General features: G+C 52.9%; 1 protein-coding gene across 2 annotated transcripts; it reads left to right on the top strand.

The window, feature by feature from the left end:
- Positions 1-9,082: 9,082 nt before the first annotated feature.
- On the top strand, positions 9,083-14,723 carry XKR5 (XK, Kell blood group complex subunit-related family, member 5). Of its 2 annotated transcripts, XR_775360.1 has the most exons (8): positions 9,083-9,157; positions 9,593-9,776; positions 9,871-10,052; positions 10,816-11,025; positions 11,154-11,323; positions 11,753-11,864; positions 12,416-13,744; positions 14,045-14,723. XR_775360.1 is itself a non-coding variant. In XM_010583119.1 (7 exons), exons 1-7 carry the CDS (start codon positions 9,100-9,102, stop codon positions 13,501-13,503), a joined length of 2,004 nt encoding a protein of 667 aa, XP_010581421.1. In that variant the 5' UTR covers positions 9,083-9,099; the 3' UTR covers positions 13,504-14,723. The 2 variants fall into 2 exon arrangements, 1 of the variants encoding a protein (XP_010581421.1); XM_010583119.1 differs by having other exon boundaries at positions 12,416-14,723.
- The last annotated feature ends 4,972 nt before the right edge of the window (positions 14,724-19,695 follow it).

The raw sequence follows: 19,695 nt of genomic DNA, 5'->3' as shown, positions 1-19,695 counted from the left end.
TTGAAATCTCTAGAACTGACTCTTGATAGACTGGAGTCACTGCACGGTTAAGGCTATAACAGTGAAATGCAGCTATATGTGAAAGTTATAAAGTCTCCAGCGCATTTAAGAAGGACAGAACTCTTTAAGAGAGGCTGAATAATGAGAAGATTTCAGTCGTTACCAGGTAAGAGGAGGCTCTAGGTTGGAACAGTCCTTGGATCAGTGTCAGCCACCCAGATGCATTAAGATGAAGGAGCAGAGCTTGGCTTTATGCTGTTTCTGGAGGGTGATGAAGGACGCTTGATCTTCACAGCCTTCTGGTGGCCAATCAGACGATCCCCACGGTTTTGGGGAGCATCAGGGAGGTCCAATGAATCCTCCCCGTTACCGTCCTCCTATGAGGAAACGAGGTATCGCTTTCAAAATATTGCAATATATTTCAAAATATTTTTTAACTTTTGCACCAACACATTTTCAGTACTAATTACCTCCACCATACGTAGGACATTTTAAGCCACATCTGTTTATGGAAATTATTACTCAAACCACTCCTCTGACGTGATGTCTTAAATCTTCCTTTTCATTTTCCCTCATGCTGGTTTTCCAGGGACCTTCCTTTTTGGTATGAACCCTGGTCAGTTTGAACAAGAAACAAATGCTGGGTGAAGTTGTCAGACATGGGCAGGAGTTTGCATTTATTCTTCTGTAGCTTCTGCTGCTGTTGGTCTACCTTCTCAAGGAGATACTGGAGTAAGAGTTGCCATCTTCTATATTTCAAGGACTAGGCATAAGGACTGCCATGTGTTTGGATGCTCCCAATACTATATGCCTGGAAAGGACCTGCAAGGCTATGCCAGCTTTCCTCACTTAATTCAAAAGGTCAGGCAATGCTGCTTATCATCTATACTTGAGCAACGTGGTGTCACCAGGCTGAGGCACAGAGGGACAAGAGATAGAAAAGGCAGTTTTTAGGTGCCTCATAGGACCCCAAAGTGTGTGTGTAACATAGTGGTACAAATGTGCCTTCCGTGTTCTGCAATGCCCGTAGGCAGATCTTGGCCACCAGTTCAGAAGCAGATATATAGGTTGTGCAGCTCCTTCGTCAGAGGAGATGATAAGTCCAGCCCTGCTGCCTTACAGCACAGCCTCCTGGACCACTGCGATATTGCCAGAGAGGAGGAGAAAGTAATCTCTGCCTCAACAAATCTGTGGCAGATTTTCCAGTGTGCATCTTGCGTAGAAAAGAGGGGAAAGCCTCCTTCTGCCTCAAGTGTCTGGTGCCCAGCAGGATTAGACCCTGGGACCTTTTGGCAATGGGCTATCAAGAAGGCGGCGGCTAGAAGATCAGCAGCGTTTCCTTTTGGTGAGTCTTTCCATGCCCAGCCATGGATGGATTCTGATCTTCACGATGTCAGAAGTTGGTGCAATGATTTCAGCAGAGTTTCTTCTGATTTATGCCTCTCAGCAGAGTGAGGAGCAGAATACGGTCTTAAACTGTAGAAGACATTGCTCTGGTTGCTTTTGCCATTTTAGCATGAATATATTTGCTCCTGGTTTCTCTCCAAATGCGGAAGGTTTTATAGACCTCAAGGCTAACCTACTTATGGTTAATGCTTTTTTCGCTGCCTGCCCTGGGCTCACTGCAGTTTCTGCACGTCCAAGAGCATGAAGCAGTAGCTTAGGTCTTGTGAGTGATGAGTCTGTCAACACTCAGGTGTCACAGCTGGCAAAACAGGGACTTACTGGGGCAACAGTTCTGCAAAGCAAAGCCATCCAATGACAGATGATCCAGAGAGCAACTGAATTAATTAAATAGTTAATGAATTGAGTGTGGAAAGGATTTCAGCCTGCCCGCAAAAGCCAAATCCTGTGGAGGCTCGCATCAATGGGCACCCAACTCAAAACCGAGGGATGTGTGAGCAATCCCATCAGGGTGTTTCTCAGAGGTTTCTCCATGAGGAAGCTCTCAGCAGCTGAAGTCCCCACTGTGACCTTTGCATGGGCATTGCCATCAAGCGGGTCAGAGCACAGGCTCTTCCAAGGGCTGCACATTTTCATTCACAGTTCATAACTGAGCACAAAAATGGTTTACAGATTCATTGCTTGCAATTAAACACCGCAATTGGCAGCATATTGCCACCGGCCTGGCTCCAGACACTGAGTACCCTCCCTTGCCTGTCTCTGGATGCTGGTTTTCCTTCTTCTTTGCAACCCCTTTCCTTGTCTTCTCTTTGCTTCTCTGTGCCTTTTCTTTCCATGTCTTCCCTGCTATTCAGGGACAGCATGTGAGCCTGGGCACTATCTGTGGGCCTGTCCTCCCATTTTGCCCCAGCATCCATAATTGCAAAATTAGGGATGTTGCAGGAGACATCCTCGCCCATCCTTTCACTACCCGTTTAAGGACCTGCTGTCCATGAATTTGTCTAACCCTTTTTGGGCTTGCTGGTGTTGCCTACCTGCAGAGCCTCCTGTGCCAGCAACGTCCAGAAATTCACAGGCCGTGCTCAGCAATTTTATTTTTATTATAGCCTTTACTATCTTGCCATGGACAGAAGAGTATATTGAGCTACAGCATACCACCCCTAAGACTCCTCCTACTCCTTTCTCATCAAGAACTCCCCCAATGGCTTCCTGCTTTCCATGCATTTACAGACATTTCTGCTATCAGTTCGGGCGTCTGTTGCAAAGGGATCTTCACTTTCCTTTTTAGCCTTCTTTCTTACTTGAATCTGACCTGCCATGTTTTATGGGAGTTGCTGTTCTCCTCTGTCAGGTGCTTGTTCACCACTGAGCTCTTCCCTGCGAGAGCCTACCTTGACTTGCCCTTCATGCCCTACAGGGATTTTTCTTAGATCTCTCTGTTTTCTTTCCCAGTCAAAGCAAATATTTTACTGAGGTTTCTAGCACAGCCATTTTAACAGCTTTCAGGCCACCCGCAGGCTTCTTGCTCCTCTGGACTGCTCCTTTTGGTACTCCTCTTTCCTCATTTTTACTTTTTTGAGATTAAATATTCACCTATTGAATGTATTTGGTCCTGTGACACGGTTAAGCCTAATCGTACTGTGGTCACTTTTACAGACCAGCTCTCACAAACAACTTTTGAACTAGGTCCTTCGCACCACTCATGACCAAATCCAGGAAGGCAACTCTTCTTGTGCGTGCGAGGACTAGTTGTTCTAAGAATTACCCTTTTACTGCAACAAAAATTTGATCTCTGCATCTCCTAACATCATCCACAATCACCCCTCACAACTGCTCTGCTGCATCCCCTTGAGCAGGGGAATGATCTGCAAAAGATGTGACCCGCTATCTGGGTCCATCAGGGAGGGACTATTGCTTAAACCCTTCTCTAAGGTGTTGCGAAATATTTGCAGCTAGGGTGTGTAGCAAAACACTGGTTAAAACAAGAGCACACAGGTGGTTCAACACGTGAGGGCCAGCTGGGTCCACGTGAAATGATCTGTAGGCAAACCAAGACTCCCTTTGCCTTTACTATCTCCTCTCCTCTCCACAGGGGCAGTGCTATCGGGGCATGTAGCTGTGCAGGTGGTTTTGATGATCCTCATTTTTCCTGTCCACTGGATGAGTAAAGCATGGGCTGTCCAAATCCCCACTCTCGCTGGGTTTCACTGAGCCTCAGGCTGTGAACCTCCTTCAAACGATGAAGGAATTTCCAGCTCTGTATAGACCTGACTCTTACATTGTCCATCTTTCCCATGGAGTGAATCTTCCTGAATTCTGTGAAGAAGAGATTTTTTCTGTGCCTGCCACATGATAGCCATGACATGGCTATTCAGATTTCCAGGACGTGGTGGCCAGCAGTCATGCTCTACACCAAAGGATCAATTGTCAATTAAGAATGATTTTGCATGCTATTTTGTTAATGATGCCTGCATTTCTTTTCAAAGGGGATAAACCATTTAGGATGCCAAAGCACAAGTCCCAAGATCTTTCTCCTCCTCCTGGCCGTGGGTGACCAGGAGGCAACGACCTTGCTGGCGCTTCCCCATTCTGCGCCCCAGTTTCTTCATCAGTGCAACGTGAGTAGCAACTCTTGCATAGACTGTAAAGCACTCGATTTCCTAATTGCAATGATTATACAACCACTGAGGAGTCTCACTTATTATTCCTGAAAGCCAGCCCCGTGAGAGTCACTGCAACTTTTTGGCATACCACCAAACACCTGCTTTCTGCTATTATTATTCCGTATTCCTGAACTTCAAGGGTTAAAATTAATCCCTGGTGGAAGAGCATGGCTTAATCACAACAGCAGGTACTTTCTGTTTGCTCGGCCACCTCCTACGGGTGGTGCAAGCCTCAGTTCACGAGTACAAAGGACCTTCAAATCCCTAGATGGAAGGAGTGATTAAGGTTTGAATAGCACCTTTGGGCTTGGAGAGCTTGATTACTATTATTAATGATTTTTTTCTCTGGCAGTAGCAACGTGCTATGCAATTATGTCAGCTGCCATGCACATGCAGGACTAGAGAACCTGCTACACCAGAAGCAGCACAGATGTCTGATGAGATTTTTTTAAGCCATCTTCCCCAGGCTGAACAAATCTGAGCTTCCTGACTGTGGAGTTAATCAAACCTCCTCTTGACTTGGGCTCAGGTAGGAGATGACCTAGAAAACCTTTCCCAGGTTTTGGAGACGCCTGCCGATGAGATGTGGCTGGATATAAGATCCGCAGGACCTTGGCCCTAGACCTCAGAAACCGGAGGGATTAAAACACTCCTCACCAATTAATTGCTTAAAGCGCTTGGTGTTATTACTCATGCTTTATTAGGTCTTTACAAAACTCAAATAGTTTGCGAACCACAGTCTCTTTGGACACAGCAAATACGTGTTAGAGGAGAGAAAAAGAGCACAGATCACTTCAATACTGGAAGGCTGAGATATTTTGCGGAGCCTGCAAGAGAGCATCCCTGAAGACTTCAGGCTCCAGCCCTTGCTGTATCACGATAGATGATGTCAAATGAATCAAATGAGAGTTGACCAGACCTCCCCTCCAGAACAGGGTCTGAACCAGCCAGGTGTCCTCTGAGAAGCTGGACGGATGACCGAGCCAGGACAACATCTTCTGAGGATACAGGATGGGAAAGGCAGAAGGTAAAAGACCTTCTCTGGAGATAATTATAAGGGGATATGGGAAATAAATAGTCTTACGGAAGAGAAAAGCAGTCCTACAGGGAAGATGGGAAAATGTGTTGTGCTCTTCCCCTGGGACACCAGGGTGGGAACCGAGGCCATCAGGGCTCCATAGGTGCTCTACCTCAGGAGAGCATAGGGGATGGATGAGGCTCGCTGTGGTACCTCAGCACCACACGGGACACATCCCAACGCGAGGAGGAAATCTTCCTGATTCCCACCGCGAACCACCCTTGGCAGGGAGAGCAGAGGAGCTGCCCAGTTTCAGGCTACCACTTCAACCCTGCCTTGGTGACACTGGAGGGACAGGGTCCGGAGGATGAGGATGTGCCACGCAGTGATTTCTCAGGTGTGGATACGCGAGTGAAGAGCAGGCACGTGGCCACATGCAAAAGTAACTTCCACCAGCTCTGAGGAAAGACAGCACCAAACCCAACACATACCCATGTAAAGAAGGACAAAACTACCCTACCGCTACCATAAGGGCCTGCAGCACTTTGCCAGTCCATTGTAGCAGGTACCGGTGGCTCTCTTAAACAAGGGACACAGCAGGAACGCACACTCGCCCTTGATCTTCCGACACGTCACAGTGTCTGACACTGTAACTGAGAAAAAGAGCTGGTAAGCATCTTTCCTTGGATTTGCAAGCGTGAAGAAAGCCTGTCCCCCTGTTTGCAACAGCTCTATCTGCAGATAGCACAAGCGGCATCTCAGGGAGGTCGTCAACCTGCCGTTGAGTTTCGCTGCCACGTCTGAAAGCATTCGCGAGTTCTGCAAACTGTGATGCTCTCTCCCCTTCGCACTGAAATGGCTAACTGGAGTTGGACTATTCAGTGCTAGGCAGGCAGGTTCGATGTCAATTATCACACCCGCTGTGCACGTATCACGAGTTCATTCCCCATTTACAGAATCTCTCCCTGTTTCCCAAACACAGAAATGCCCATTGGTTGTATTTACACTTACCTGCAGCAGCCTGGGACACCGTGGGGAGAAGGAGCAGCAGCAGGAAGAGTATCTTCATGGCTTCGGTTGGCATTGTGGAGCTCCACCACAAAGCTGCTGGCACCAAGAGACACTGCAGGAGGAAGGAATTAACCTGTACTTATAAGGCTTTGATGAATGAGACCTGCAGGGATTTAGCAATCGTATTTGGATCCAAATAATATATTTAAAGGAGACTGTAACCTCTAATTACAATGTCTCCACCCCGAAAGGAATTATCCTCTTAACACCGACACCTGCTTGTTCCATGTCCTGATCCAAAGCACCATCTCCTCCACAAATAGCACAGGCAGGCAGATATTTTGGCAACCATTTAGCCAGAGCAATGACCACACACACAAGACCCAGTCACTTCAAGGTATTTGCACACTCAGATCTCAGAAAGATGCATCTTTGCCTCCAAAAATCCAGAGTATGCAGAGAAAGGAGTATTTGTTCCCATTTTAGACCCACAAAAAGATTGCCCAAAGCCACATAGAGACTGAATCCAGAATCAGCCCCACCATGAAGTTATACCTCTCTGTGTGCAGCTCCAGCAGCACGGCTAACAGGTCTCTGCAACTACTCGTGCTCCCACCTCAAGAGGGGGTTAAAATATGAGAAGGTGCAGCAGAGGCTCCAAAAAAATCACCTGAAGGTTGGAGAAACAGCTTTGCATGGAGGAGCTGGAGGACCTTCATTTGCTAAATTTGCTAAATCAAACGTGGAAAGGTGACTTCATCATCCTCTGGATGTAGCTTCGTTGGAGACTTGAGGGGTTTTTTAGCAAGAGAGGCTCCTAAGCGCTGAAATCCAGCAGAGAAAAGTGCAGCCAAACCAGTGGCTGGATGGCAGTCAGAGCAACTGGGAGTTGGCAGTGAAACTGGGGAGGGTGGCTAGTTCTGGGAATATCTTCTGGAAGGCTTTCTGGCTTTCTCCTTCTCTGCCTGGCATTGTTTTGGGGTGGTAATGGCACGTCTCGCTTGGCATGGGAATTTATTCCTGGCTTGGAACAAAGCCTTGGGGCAGGAGGAGGAGGCGATTTTATCATCAGTCACTTTGAGACTGAGAAAAGACAGTTGAGGCACCTCGGGGTGGCTCCTTCCTGGGAATGATGCCGACGGAGGGCAAGGGGGGATGAGATGATGAGGTTCCCACGTCTTCTGTGGGTGACACGAAGGGTGACACCGCATTGCATCTGCATGAACCCTTGCGACTTCCTCACTGCTGGATTTGCAAGCAAAGATGGTTCTTCAACAGCCTGCCCTCAGCTTTGAGAGAGGCTTTGGTGCCCGTTAGAGCCTTCATTGTGCTTTGCATGCAAAAAGTTAGGTTTTCTAGGAATGAGCCGTTTGGTATTTGGTACGCTATAAGCTGTGGAGGAGAAGGCTCAGAGACAATCAAGACTGAACTTCACTTGGGTCCAGAGCTTTATTTACATCCCTAACTTTATTAAAATGCTTCGCTGGAGCTGGGCCCAACAGTTCAACGTTGTTAGGTAATGAAACACTTTGCTGAATACGGACATGGCAGCGGGACAAGAGGCAAAGCAGGCTATCCCTTCCACCCGTGACTTTTTTAACCCACCATCCACCAAATCCAAACACTGGAGTTGAGGTTGCAAAGATCTTACGTGCTTGGTAAAAGCCAGTGCTGGAGAGTGAGCCGAGCCCCTGGTGATGCTCCCTCGAGGAGGGACAATCAGGCAATGACATCTCTGAGCAGTTTGGCTTCCCGGCCGGCAGCACATCCACGGCCCTAAGCACATACGGGAGATTGAGTTCATCGCTCACATGCAAATATCGAAGAGGGGCGTTATAGAGCATGGCAGGGACAGGCATAATGTACTGGGCACCTATAGAGAACCCTGGAAACTGAGCTTTCATATTTCAAAAAGTCCATGCTCCGGGACTCAGCTGAATGGGTGAGAAATGTTGCTTCTGTTAAGCAGCAGAATCCAGGCTTTGTTCTCAGGGTTGCAAAGAAACTCGCTAAAATTTCAACAAACAGCAAATGCATGAAAGCCCCCAAACACATGGACAACTAGACAGCCCGGCTGACGTGCAAAGCTTTGGGAGCTTCCTGCACGATTTTGCAAAAGCAATGACGAAACTTTAGATGATATTTGGACCTAATTAAAAACCCCTTCAGTGGCCTTTCCTGTAGCGACTTGCTGAGGATTTAATTTCTAAAAAGCGTGTGCTTCCCAGGGGATGGAGTCTGCAGGGCTGGAGGTTGGGGGGGGGGGAAAGCAGGTAGGTCACATCTCCGCACACACACGGCCACCTGCAGCCACCAACGGTCGGGATCACATTTCGCAAAGGTTTTATCTCTTGGGTGGGAGTGGAAAAAGAAAACCTGAATTAATTTCTGGCTCTGTGCATCTCAGGTCCCGGCTGCCACCTAGTGCTCACCCCCGCGGCAGACGCACACCCCTTGTGCAAATGCACAAGTACCCGGGGACCCCCCCGGGACGCACTTGTGCAAGGAGACGTCGGCGTGGGGGACGTTGGGCCGGGCTTGTGGCAACGCACCGCAACCCCAGGGCGCTCGGGCTGCTGCAGCCGCCGCCGCTCCGGGGGGCCGCAAGACCCGCGAGGAGCCGGCGTGACGCAAGCAACGTGACGTAACACTGCCTGGCGGGAAGAGAAAAGAGGCTGAGCCGGGGCGGGCGGGGAGGGACCGGCCCCGGTTCCTCCTCCTCCCCCTCCTCCTCCTCCTCCTTCTTCTTCTTCTTCTTCTTCTCCTTCTCCTTCTTCTTCCCCTTCTCCTCCTTCTTCCCCTTCTCCTCCTCCTCCCCTCCTCCTCTTCCTCCTCCTCCTCCCCTCCCTTTCTCCTCCTCCCCTCCCGTCCTCCTCCTCCTCCTTCTTCTTTCTTCTTCTTCTTCTCCTTCTTCTTCTTCTTCCCTTTCTCCTCCTCCTCCCCTCCTCCTCTTCTTCCTCCTCCTCCTCCTCCTCCGCCCCCGCCGCGGAAGGGGCGCGCAGGATGCGCGGGGCTTTCCCCGGGCTCTGCTTGGCGCTGCTGGCGGCGGAGCGCGGAGCGCGTAAGTGAGCGCGCAGGATGCGCGGGGAGGGGGGGGCACACTGCGGGGCTGCGCACACGCGGAGGGGGAGCAGCCTACCCCCCCCAACCCATTCTGCAGCCACCCCGGTGCAAACCCCATCCATTTTCTTTTTTTGAAGTTGAAAAATTGAATTTTTTTCAATTTTTTTTTTTTTTCAATTTACTGGGAGCATGAGCCCTTGTCCGAGCGCTTTTTATCAGAGCCCTTCCTTGGGCCGGGCCCCTCGGTGGCGATGGCTGTGCCACAGCTGACAAGCCACCGAAAGCCGGCAAACTGGAGATAAGACGGGGACAAGGGCTGCCAACCCCCTCGGCGCCTGGGACTTGAATTTGGGGCGGGTTGTGGGTAACCCCTTTCAGTTGCTGGGTGCGCGGCCGTGGCATCCCTCAGCACCGCTTCTCTGCCGTTCCCCAGGGCTCTGCACCATCACCCACTACCTCGTCCGCGGGCAGCTGGGCTGGTTCGGGCTGACCGTCGCCTGCGTGGTGCCCGGCTACGCGGCTCAGCTCCTCAGCATCCTCTGGTTCAGGGCGGACGGCCGGCCGCCCGACCGCTGGCTCCTGGCACTCCACCTCCTGCAGCTGGGCCTCTGGAAGCGGTAAGAGATGCTCCCCACCATCCATCCAGCCCCCCCTCCCCAACCCAAACCTGCCAAAACCAAGTTGGACATCCCGTCGCGGTGACTTTTGCAGGTACTGGGATGTTTCGCGGACGGCGGCAGAGAAGGGAGCCGGTGCCCGTGCCGGGGAGGTGCTGACCCAGCACGGGGACGTGTGTGTGCTGCGGCTTCTGGAAGCCCTGCTGCAGACCCTGCCTCACCTCCTGCTGCAGGCCTACGTCGTCGTGGCCGTCGACCCAGCGGGCTTCGTCCCCGGTGAGCGTGGAGTTCCCGGGAAGATGCTGCGAGTTGCAGAAGGGTGATGCTTTCGGGTGGGGGACGCGTGTGCCCACCTGGGGGGGTGCAGGGCAGGCTCTGGATGGAGGAAGGCGCTGCAAAGGGGCTGGAAAGCCCCAGTGCAAAGCAGGAGGGAGAAATGGGGCTTGCAGATCTGCTGCGGTCGAACACGGAGGAGTCTCTGAGCTATCCACAGCTTTTCCTGGCCGGTACGGTCATTCCCTGCAGCATATAGGAGACGTCCACGGCCAAGACAGTGCCTTGGTTGGGTTTGAACCCAACACGTCTTCCTAGGGGTGGTCCAGCCCTAATCACAGCGCAGTGCTGAGCATTTAGGGTTTGGGGGCTGCTTTGTAGAAAAGGTGAACTTCCAGGCGCGCGAAGGGAGAAGTTGGGGTGCGGAGACATAGCGTGCTCAAGGTCTCGCTCAAGTCAGAGTCAGTGTCTGGTCCGATCGCAGCGACCAGAGATGGACCTGCCCTGCCGCTGCAGAGCTCTGCCCGTGGGAGAGAGCGGTCAGAGGAGTTCAGCAGGGAAATGCCGAGCGTGCAAAGGAGACCAGATTCAGCAGGAATTGGTTGAAATACTCCAATCGGCAGGACAGCGGGTTGTCTGGCTTGTAACGGGGTGCCGTGCTTGTATCGGGGTGCCGTGCTGCCAACAGCTCCTTAACGTTGAGATACGGTCCTACGATGCCGTTGGGCATCCTTCAGAGTGCCTGACTGGCCCTGGCCCTGTGCAGGTGTCAGCGCGGGGCTGTCCCTGCTCTCCTTTGCCTGGGCTTTGGTTTCCTACAGCTGCTTCTCCTGCCTGATGAAACCTGGTCACCTCTTCCCACCGGCCGCGGCCATCCTCTGCCTGCTGCTCTGGAGGACGGGGATGCTGGGGACCAGGGTCTTGGCCCTGGTGCTCTTCGCCAGGCTGTATTCCTTCTGGGTTTTTGCTGTGGCAGGTAAGACCTTGTGATCATCTTCCCCATGTTCCGTCCCGCTGTCAGTCACGGGGATGCTCCTGGTACTGGAGCGTCTTTGCAGCCTCCCCCAGGAACGGCTTTGCCCTTTCAGTCCCTTCCCCTTGCAGGTATCCACTGGTTGCTCATGGCCTTCTGGCTGGTGGCCCAGCAGACGGATATCGTGGCCCAGCCCTGCCGCTGGAGGCTGTTCAATTGCCTGGTGGGAGCCGTGTACATCTTCTGCTACATTAATGTCCGGCCCGGTCCCTCCAAGCACAGGATGGCCACGTTTTATGCCGTAAGTACCCAGGATATTCGGTATTCCACATGGGTGCAGCTGCTGGGGAGAAGCAATAGCTTCAGACTCTCCTTTCTCATCTCTCATATCACCACTTGATAAAAATTCAGCATTTCCCATGTCCTGACAAAGTGATGTGATCACCAAGGTGGATGCAGCTTCTGCGCTGGCTTTGGTTTCTCAGCAGCAGCCATACAATGTCTCAATAACACCAGAGCAGCTGTGCTGCTCTGCCAGAGTTATTTTTCATGGTAAAAAAAGGTCGAGACCTTGCAGTAAGTCCTGTTCAGCAACGCTTATGTTTTAAGTGATGAGTTAGGTGCAAAATAAATCACCAAAATCTAGAAAACGGGTATTTTCTGTCACCGGAAGCGCGTCTAAAGCCATCAGAAGGATAAAAGTGACAACTCTTTTCCTTCTGCTCTGCAGATAATGCTGATGGAAAACACCCTCCTGCTGCTGCTGGCCACCCGGTTCCTGCAGGCAGAGCTGAGGAACAGCCTGTGCATGACCGTGGCCATCATGTCAGGGTCTGTAATAGGTAAGATCTGGGCAAGGATGGGAGTTGCTGTTTGCTGGGTGAGGTCCCCACCAGGCTCAGGTTTTCCTGGTGGGATGGGGGCAGAGGGAAGCTGTACCACCGGCATGCTGGGCTGTGTGCGAACGGCTGCACGCAGATCAACCGTGTTCGAGAAAGGACACGTTTGGCCTGGAAAAGCAGCAATTTTGCTGGCCTTGAACAAGTTTAGGATAGAAGTAGGAAGGTTAGAGGACAGGGATGCTGAGAGATGGGAAGGATTCCTGCATCACACACCTCCTCCCTGCCCTGTGCACCTATCAGCCTGCAAATCAATCCAGATTAAATTCAATCTTGAAAGTGTGCTCAGCACTCCCTTTCCCAAAAGCTGCTTGAGTGGGATTCTTGCATCCCTAAAAATGCTTGAAGGACCGGTTGCTTCGACACGTGATGCCCAGCAGCATCTCTGCAAAGGGTCTGTTGATCTGGAGGTGGCGGCGAGGTCTGGTCTCTGCTCCAGACCTCACAAAAGTGCTGCTGGACCTCGTCCCTTGACACCTTTCTGCTCTTTTCAGGTGCCGCAGCTCTGGTGGTTTATTACAGCCTGCTCCATCCCAAGTCCGCAGAGATCTGGCAGGGCTTCGTGGAGACAACCTGCAGTGCTGCGGCTGCCGGTGATGACGAGGTTGCTGGAGACAGCTCCCAAGCAGGGCAGAGTTTGGGAATTTTGGGAGACGGAGAGTGCTCGGCAGGGGAAGGGACCACGGCAGATCCCAAAAATGAGAACAGCTCATCGCTCTTGCAATTCAGAGGGTGTTTGGAGGACAGCTGGACAAACCATCACCACTGGCTGCTGGTAAAGCTGGCCTTGAAGACAGGAGATATGTCCAAGATCAATGCGGCTTTTGGAGATGGTGGCGTGGGAGAGGTTTACCCCGGAGGATCGGTGATGGGAAAACCTGCCAGCGTTGAGCCTGGGGCAAATCTTTCCCTCCCCGCAAGGGAAATCGATCCTCTGGGTGTTGAATCTGGTCTGACTGATGAGAAATTGCAGGCAGTGGGGAACGGAGGAGACAGCAAACCCAGCACCGGCGCTGTGGGAATGGCACGGGAGGACGGAGCAGGGCAGGAGCCTGGTTTTTGCCCAGCCGTATCCTTTCCCAGCAGCTTCTCCCAGGATCCGGCCGAGGGCTCCTCTGTGTATTTCAGCATGAGCACTGGAGGAATCACCTCTCCCGGCGTGGGAACCGCCACCTCTACGTGCATGGCCCTGGTGCAAAGGGATGGCGAAGCCCAGCCTTCCCCAGGCTGCCAGGGAGGAGGAGGAGGAGGGGATTTATCCCTTGAGACGGCGAGCATCAGCCCAATCCTGGGCACTTGTGCCCACAAGCATCTGCAAAGCAGCTCTTCCCTCAGCAGCGTGAGCGGCTGCAGGGTGGCAGGTCCCCCCACAAAGGGCCTGGAGCCCCTGGGACAAGAAGGTGGCTTCATGGGGTGGCATCGCCTTTGGGACACCCACCCTTGTGGCACACAGGGGACTGTCGTGAGGAGCAAGCTGAGGCCACCGTGCTTCACCTCCACACCCAAGGCTGACCCTAGGTGCCCACAGCAAGGACCGGGGGAGCTGGGAGAGGGGACAGACCTGTCTGGGTTGCTGGAGTGACCCTGTAAATTGCTGCACTGTCACCTCAGGTCAGCACTGGGGTGACTGTCTCATTGATAGGGTATGGCAGGAGGTGGTGGGATGTTAATGCTGGCCGTGAAGACTGTCCCCATGGTGCCCCTGCCTCCAGGCAGATGTGGTCCTCCATCGCTAGGACATCACCATCCCTCCCGCTGCATCTTCTACTTGCAGTTTCGGAGAGCTTCAAAGGTCTTAAAAACCCTTAAAAGTCCAGGTTTAGGTATTTAAACTTATTTATGTAACAGTCCTGCTAGGCATCTGGAGCGTACTGCCTTTGATATATTTGTGACAATGTCTTGTAGCGTGTCCTCTAACAAGTGCCTATACAAGCTGCTGGCCTGTCCCAGCGTGGAGATCTGGCTGCTGTCTCCAGGGGCTGGCCAAAGCAGGAGCCTTCTCAGGACAAATAAGTGCGTCAACCAGAAAAATAATGAGTTTTACTCTCAGATGCCCTTCCTTCTGGGCAGAATAAACCCTAAAGTAAGGCTCAGCAGTGCTTCATTTATTTTTCCCCCACCAGGTTCATCTTGAGAGCTTTACCAACTCCATTTGCTGGGGCCACATAGGAGCCCAGACCCTCTTCATGCTGCAGATCACAACCTCAGGACCCTGAATTGTAGACAAAAGCCATGATGTCCTGCTTGCTTGCCCACCATCCCGCTTCCTCAGGTGGCCTTTTCTGCCCAGCCTCTTCCTTGCCCCCTTCCACCCAGCTGCAGATTATCCAGATCTGGCTGGATGCTCCCTCCTAAATTAAGCCTCAAGCCAAATCTCAAACCAGATCTGCATACTCCCGCCACCATAAAATCCCCACTGCAGGCAGGATTTATTTATATCGGGAACTAAAAGCTTCGATACAGTGGCCTCAGAAATAGCTAATGCTTCCAGCCGACATGGGTTTGTGCCCAGGACGTGGCTTGACGTGTTGATTGAGGTCTGGTCAGCTGCCTTCACCAGTGAACTCGTGGGTGCCAGCTGGTGCACATCTGGCCGTGTCCTCCAGCTGTTGTCCTGCTGCAGGCAGGACTCTGGTGTTGCCATGGGGCAAGAAAGGCAGCAGGAAGGACAGGCATGCGATGAATTATTAAAAAAAGCTTCCCTGTAGCATTGGCTGCTCAGGATTGACCCAGCCAGATGATTCTTCAAGCTGATCTGGGCAGTGAAAACCCAATCGGTGCTGGTTTCGGAGTGAAGCCGCTTTTCCAACGTGGCGAAAGCTCCGTGTCTCCGTTCGGGGCCAGCACCGCCGTGCTGTGGCTGCGCTCTGCAGCGAGGAAGCAGACGCAGAAGCTTTTGCAGAGTCCTCCTCACTACGTGCACCACGCAGAAGGCAGCAGAGCTGTTGTGGCATTATGGAAATTTTTATCTAGTTGGGTTTGCTACCTTTGATAATATATAATGACGCTTATAAAAAACAAACCAGCCTTTGCTGTGTCTGCGTCTCATGTTCGGGGCACACGTAAGCGTGGAGAGGTCCTCTGGACCTTGCTGTAGGGGATGTTGGACCTCGCTCTCCTGCTGCTTTGCAAGCGATCTGCTGCACAGCTCCCTGGCTGGATGTGACATCCCCTCTCCTTTGCAACTCCATTTTCCTGTTTTCTTAGATTTTTTTACCCATTCCGGTTCTACCCGCCCCCAATCAAGCTGTTTGTTTAATTGAGCAGGGTTTCTCCCTTTCTCCCGCTGAGGGTGTGCAAAGAAAGGACACAGATATGAATGGGCACGGGACTCCACGTCCCCTCCTTTCTCTCTTCCCCACACTTTGCTCCTGCAGCCCCAGGACAAGTTGCCTGTAGGGATTTTCAGTGGGAGAATGAAAAAGGGGACCTGGGTGGGCACTCAGATGTGGCATGCAGATAGAATGTGCCATAATCATTTGCATTGACTCCAAAAATCAAATGCTTCGTAGGTCAAGTGATGGCTATGCAAATTATGGGCTGCCCTCAAAACTGGGCTGATTATCACAAGGCAAGTTTGGGCAGGAAAAGCAAATGCATTGAGAATTTGCTGTTCTGTGCTGGTCCAGGGCCTCGAGACACAGAAGGATTTACACCTTGTGAGAGACTTAAGTGTTTTTCACCCAATAAATACAGGATTGCTGCTGTTAACAGCAGACTGTAGGCTTTGTGCTAACTACACTTGGGCTTCCCAAGGACTGTCTTGAACAGCCATGGGTCTGGTTTAGCTGTAACTGAAAAAATTGGTGAGCATCATGAAATGGTTGGGAGGGCTATATCCTACAGCTTAATGCTACCTCTGTGGTGGCGTGGGCTAACCGTAGACGGTAAAGCTCTGGCAGCACTGAGCAGCCCTCGTGAAACTATCCCATGGACAAGTCAGAAAAGAAAATATGGCCAAACAGATGATTTTAAGAAAGCAGAGAATACTTTTGGGCACAGGAGTCAGGCGTACCCCAGGACTTTGATTTCTCAGAGCACATCCACGATGCACAGAGGGCCTGGAGGTGCACCATGAGCTGACACCTCTGACCCCAGAGGAGGTGGTTGTGGAAATCCCAGATGGATCGAGGAGTGATGAAGAGTGGGGGGACGCTGGGGACAGCACCGGAGGGGGCATGATGGCTGGGGTACGGATGGGGGGTGTAGGTGTGGGGGTGGCGTTCCCATGGCTTTGCTCCCTGATGATGGGAGATGGTCACTGGTGAGATCCCACCGTGTTCCCCCCCTCACCTTCTCCTTGGGAGCAATGTGAAATCAGGTGAAATAATGTGGATCATCTGTCCTTAAAGACTTCCAGCCTGCATGAGAGCCCTGTTGCACCCAGGGTCCAAGTCCCACATGCTGGGTACAATCCCGGTGCTGAACCAAAGGTCTCCACCTATAATTTACATTTAGTTAAATCTTAAAAGCCCTCTTTGGAGGAGGAGAGCTGTCCAAATGCAAATCACAGCTCCAGATACCCCTCCTTACCCTTCCCATCTCTGCGGGGCAGGGGAACTCAAGGTGCCCCAATGACCTGGTGCACATCCAGATTTTTCCCCAACACCACCAGACCGAAGAAGTGGTGCTGGGAGGTGTTTCTCCCATGGCTCCCTGTTCCTCAGCCACCAGAGGGAGATGCTGCTCAAGGCCACAAAAGCGGACGCCTTGTTGCAGGCGCTGCCCGGGTTATGGGAGAAGAGGGATGTGCAGGATTGATGCTGCTGTGGCATCGCAAGGTGGGAGCCACTGGGAGCGAAATGGGGGGGGCTCTGGGGTGCTGGAGGTGGCCGATAAGGTGCACAGCAAGTGCCTGGAGGAATGTGACCGTGGTTGCGGGAGGCTTCTTCCACCTCGCCAGGCATCACCTGGCCACAAGGAAAGTTTGGAAGGCCCTGCCAGGTTCTCGCCAAGGTAGCATTCAGGGCCGGGAAGGGTGATATCCATCTGCAAATATCCCATGGTGACTTAAAGTCCAAAGGCGCATGTGCTAGTGGAGCTGCCACCGGCTGCGCTGGATGCGGTTTGGGAACCTGCCGGTTTGGTAGAACTGGCTCCAGCCATCACCACCACGGTGCTGAGTCCCGATATTCGGCAGCGTACCACGGGCGCCTGGGCAGGTGACGGGGTTACTCCCCGCTCTGGTTTGTCTTCTTATCAACCCACGGAGTGCAGAGGTCCCACGAAGCCCAGGTCCTTGCTCTCCACGGAGCAACATGGTCCTGGGCAGGTCCCGACTCAGGGCGTGAAGCTGCACGAGAAGCTGCAGCTGAGGAAGAGCGCGGCAGAGGGGCGACGAACCAACCGCTCGGGGGAACCAGCTGATGTTTCCTTTGAGTGTTCCAAACGGTTGAGGAAACCCAGCCAGACCCTCTGCTCCTTCTTCAGCATTTCCCACCAAGTTCTTTTTGGATGAGATATGTTATCCTGAGCTAGACCTCAGGATCTGCCCAGCCTTGGGGGATGCTCATCACCAACATTTGGGCTTCAGCCACCCACAGAAGGTCTGGAGTGGGGAATGTCTCCATCCCACCACACCTGGCCTGATCATCCTGCCCGCTCGCCTACCCTGGAATGGAAGATTTCTGCTCATTTGCCTCCTCTGAACATTTTTGTTCATTTTGTTTTTTTAGGGAAACCCTCTCCAGCGCTTTAGAGAGGCGGAGGCTCGTGCCCCAGCCCAGGAGAGCTCAGCGCGGCTGACGTGGAGAAGAGCTCTCGCCGGCTGCGAAAGGGCAGCGAGGGAGCAGAGAGCAGGAATTGACGGTGAATTTTGACAACGCAGGGGGTGACCCGCAGGGTCCCGAGGATAACAGGCTGTGCCACTCACCGGCGATCTAGAAAAAGGAGCGAACAGGCAAGAACAGAGGCTGTGTCCCTAATAAATTAAACAATACCCGGGCGAGCGCCTGGGCTTGGGGACGTGGCTGTCCAGCCCGCTGGCACCGTCCCCTTGGCTTGTTTTTAATGGGTCACTCTCGTCCTTCTGGCAAGGTGAAATGAAATAAAGTGGGTTAGAAAGGTACCGGCAGGGCACGAGGGTTGGCAGCAGCCCTGCCCCAGCCCTGCTGGGATCTCGCCTTCCAGCAGCACCGTTTTCCGCTTCCCTCCGCAGCCCGATTTCTGAGCGCTGCCCGCAGGTGCCAGGTTTTAGGGTCGGTTTTGCTCGACACACGGTGAAAAACATTCTCTCCGGCTCTGAGATGATGTAACCCCCCCTGAACTAACCCGGAAAGATTTATCTGGAAAAACATCTTTTTGCTTCCAAAAATATTGAAACGCAATACTTGGACATTACAGAAAATATAAGTATTTGCCCTGGGGTGGTTGTTATTTGCTTGTTTTTTTCCAAGCGGAAGATTTGGACATTTTTTTCCCCGTAATTAAACAGTTTTGATTTGTCTCAAATCCCTTTTTGGTGTCTCTACTATTCCTGTAAATGCCTTGGCCCAGGCTGCATCTCCGTGCCCATCGCTCTAAGGCTAAACAATAACACGGAGGGGGGGTTGCGGAGGGTAAACACGGCTAATCAGGACTTGCCTAATAAGAACGGCTGCTTAATGAGAACCCAGGGACTGTGCTTCCTGTGCTGGATTTGGCTGGAGGAAAACGCTTTGTGCTCTCAACACCAGGTTTGAGACGGCTCAGTTCCCTCGAACGCGCTGGAGCGGCTTTTCCTCCCTCCCGTGAATCCTCCCCCACGGCCACTGGGGACGGGATCTGTGGCCACGAGGGATCCAGGGGTGCTGGAGGAGCCGGGCCAGATCCTGCAAGTTAAAGGCTCTCAGCGCTTGTTTTGCTTGAAGGGAGATCTTTAAAACACAAGCCCTGTTCGTGCCACGCTTTTTCGAGGCGAAGCCGCCGAAGGGCCCTGCCCGCTTCCACTTAACATCCTTCAGGCTCCCGGGAAGTTTTTTGGGGGGCTTTTTTAGGGACCGGCTTCCATAAATAACAGCGAACGAGCCACCGCTCTGCCTCAGAGACTCGGCTGAACCATCTCTGCGTCCACGGGATGTGGGTTTGGGAAGGAGATGGGATGGGGAGGGCACCCCACGCCTCTGGCCTCTCCCTGTTGATGGGAGATTTGGGGTTCAGCGCGGGACTGTGGGCTTCGGGGCGGGGGGGTGAGCTAGCGGGTGGGTGCGGAGGCAGGTCGGTGTCGGGGTGCGAGCGGGGAGGTGGGTGCTGGGCCACGGGTGGGAGATGGGTGCAGTCAGGGCTGGGTCTGCGTGGAGGGGGGGGTGCAGATGTGGGGGTGGGTGTCCAGATGTGAAGGTAGGTGGGTGCAGGTGTGGGGGTGTATGCAGACATACACAGTGGGTGGGTGCAGGTGTGGGTGGGAGTCTGGACACACACAGTAGGTGGGTGCAGATGTGGGTGGGTGCCTGGACACACACAGTAGGTGGGTGCAGATGTGGGTGGGAGTCTGGACATGCACAGTGGGTGGGTGCAGATGCAGGTGGGTGCCCAGACACACATGGTGGGTGGGTGCAGATGCAGGTGGGAGTCTGGACACACACGGTAGGTGAGTGCAGACGTGGGTGGGTGCCCAGACACACACGGTGGGTGGGTGCAGATGCGGGTGGGTGCCCGGACACACACGGTGGGTGGGTGCCCATGCGGGTGGGTGCCCGGACACACACGGTGGGTGGGTGCCGATGCGGGTGGGTGCCGGTGCGGGCGGGCGCCCAGCCAGGCAGAAAAGGTGGGTGCAGCCGCGGCTGCGTGCGGA

Source organism: Haliaeetus leucocephalus, unplaced genomic scaffold, assembly GCF_000737465.1.
Source record: "Haliaeetus leucocephalus isolate CR32 unplaced genomic scaffold, Haliaeetus_leucocephalus-4.0 Scaffold871, whole genome shotgun sequence".
Lineage (NCBI taxonomy): Eukaryota > Metazoa > Chordata > Aves > Accipitriformes > Accipitridae > Haliaeetus > Haliaeetus leucocephalus.
The sequence above is the reverse complement of the archived record's forward strand: the minus strand, read 5'-3'. Positions and strand labels throughout refer to the sequence as shown.

What these genes read in the sequence shown, in the direction of transcription:
- XKR5 (XM_010583119.1), top strand. Translation starts at nt 9,100, where the DNA reads ATGCGCGGGGCTTTCCCCGGGCTCTGCTTGGCGCTGCTGGCGGCGGAG. An exon ending in CAGCTGGGCCTCTGGAAGCG is followed by an intron (nt 9,777 to 9,870) that starts GTAAGAGATGCT and finishes TGACTTTTGCAG; the next exon opens with GTACTGGGATGTTTCGCGGA. An exon ending in GGATGGCCACGTTTTATGCC is followed by an intron (nt 11,324 to 11,752) that starts GTAAGTACCCAG and finishes TCTGCTCTGCAG; the next exon opens with ATAATGCTGATGGAAAACAC.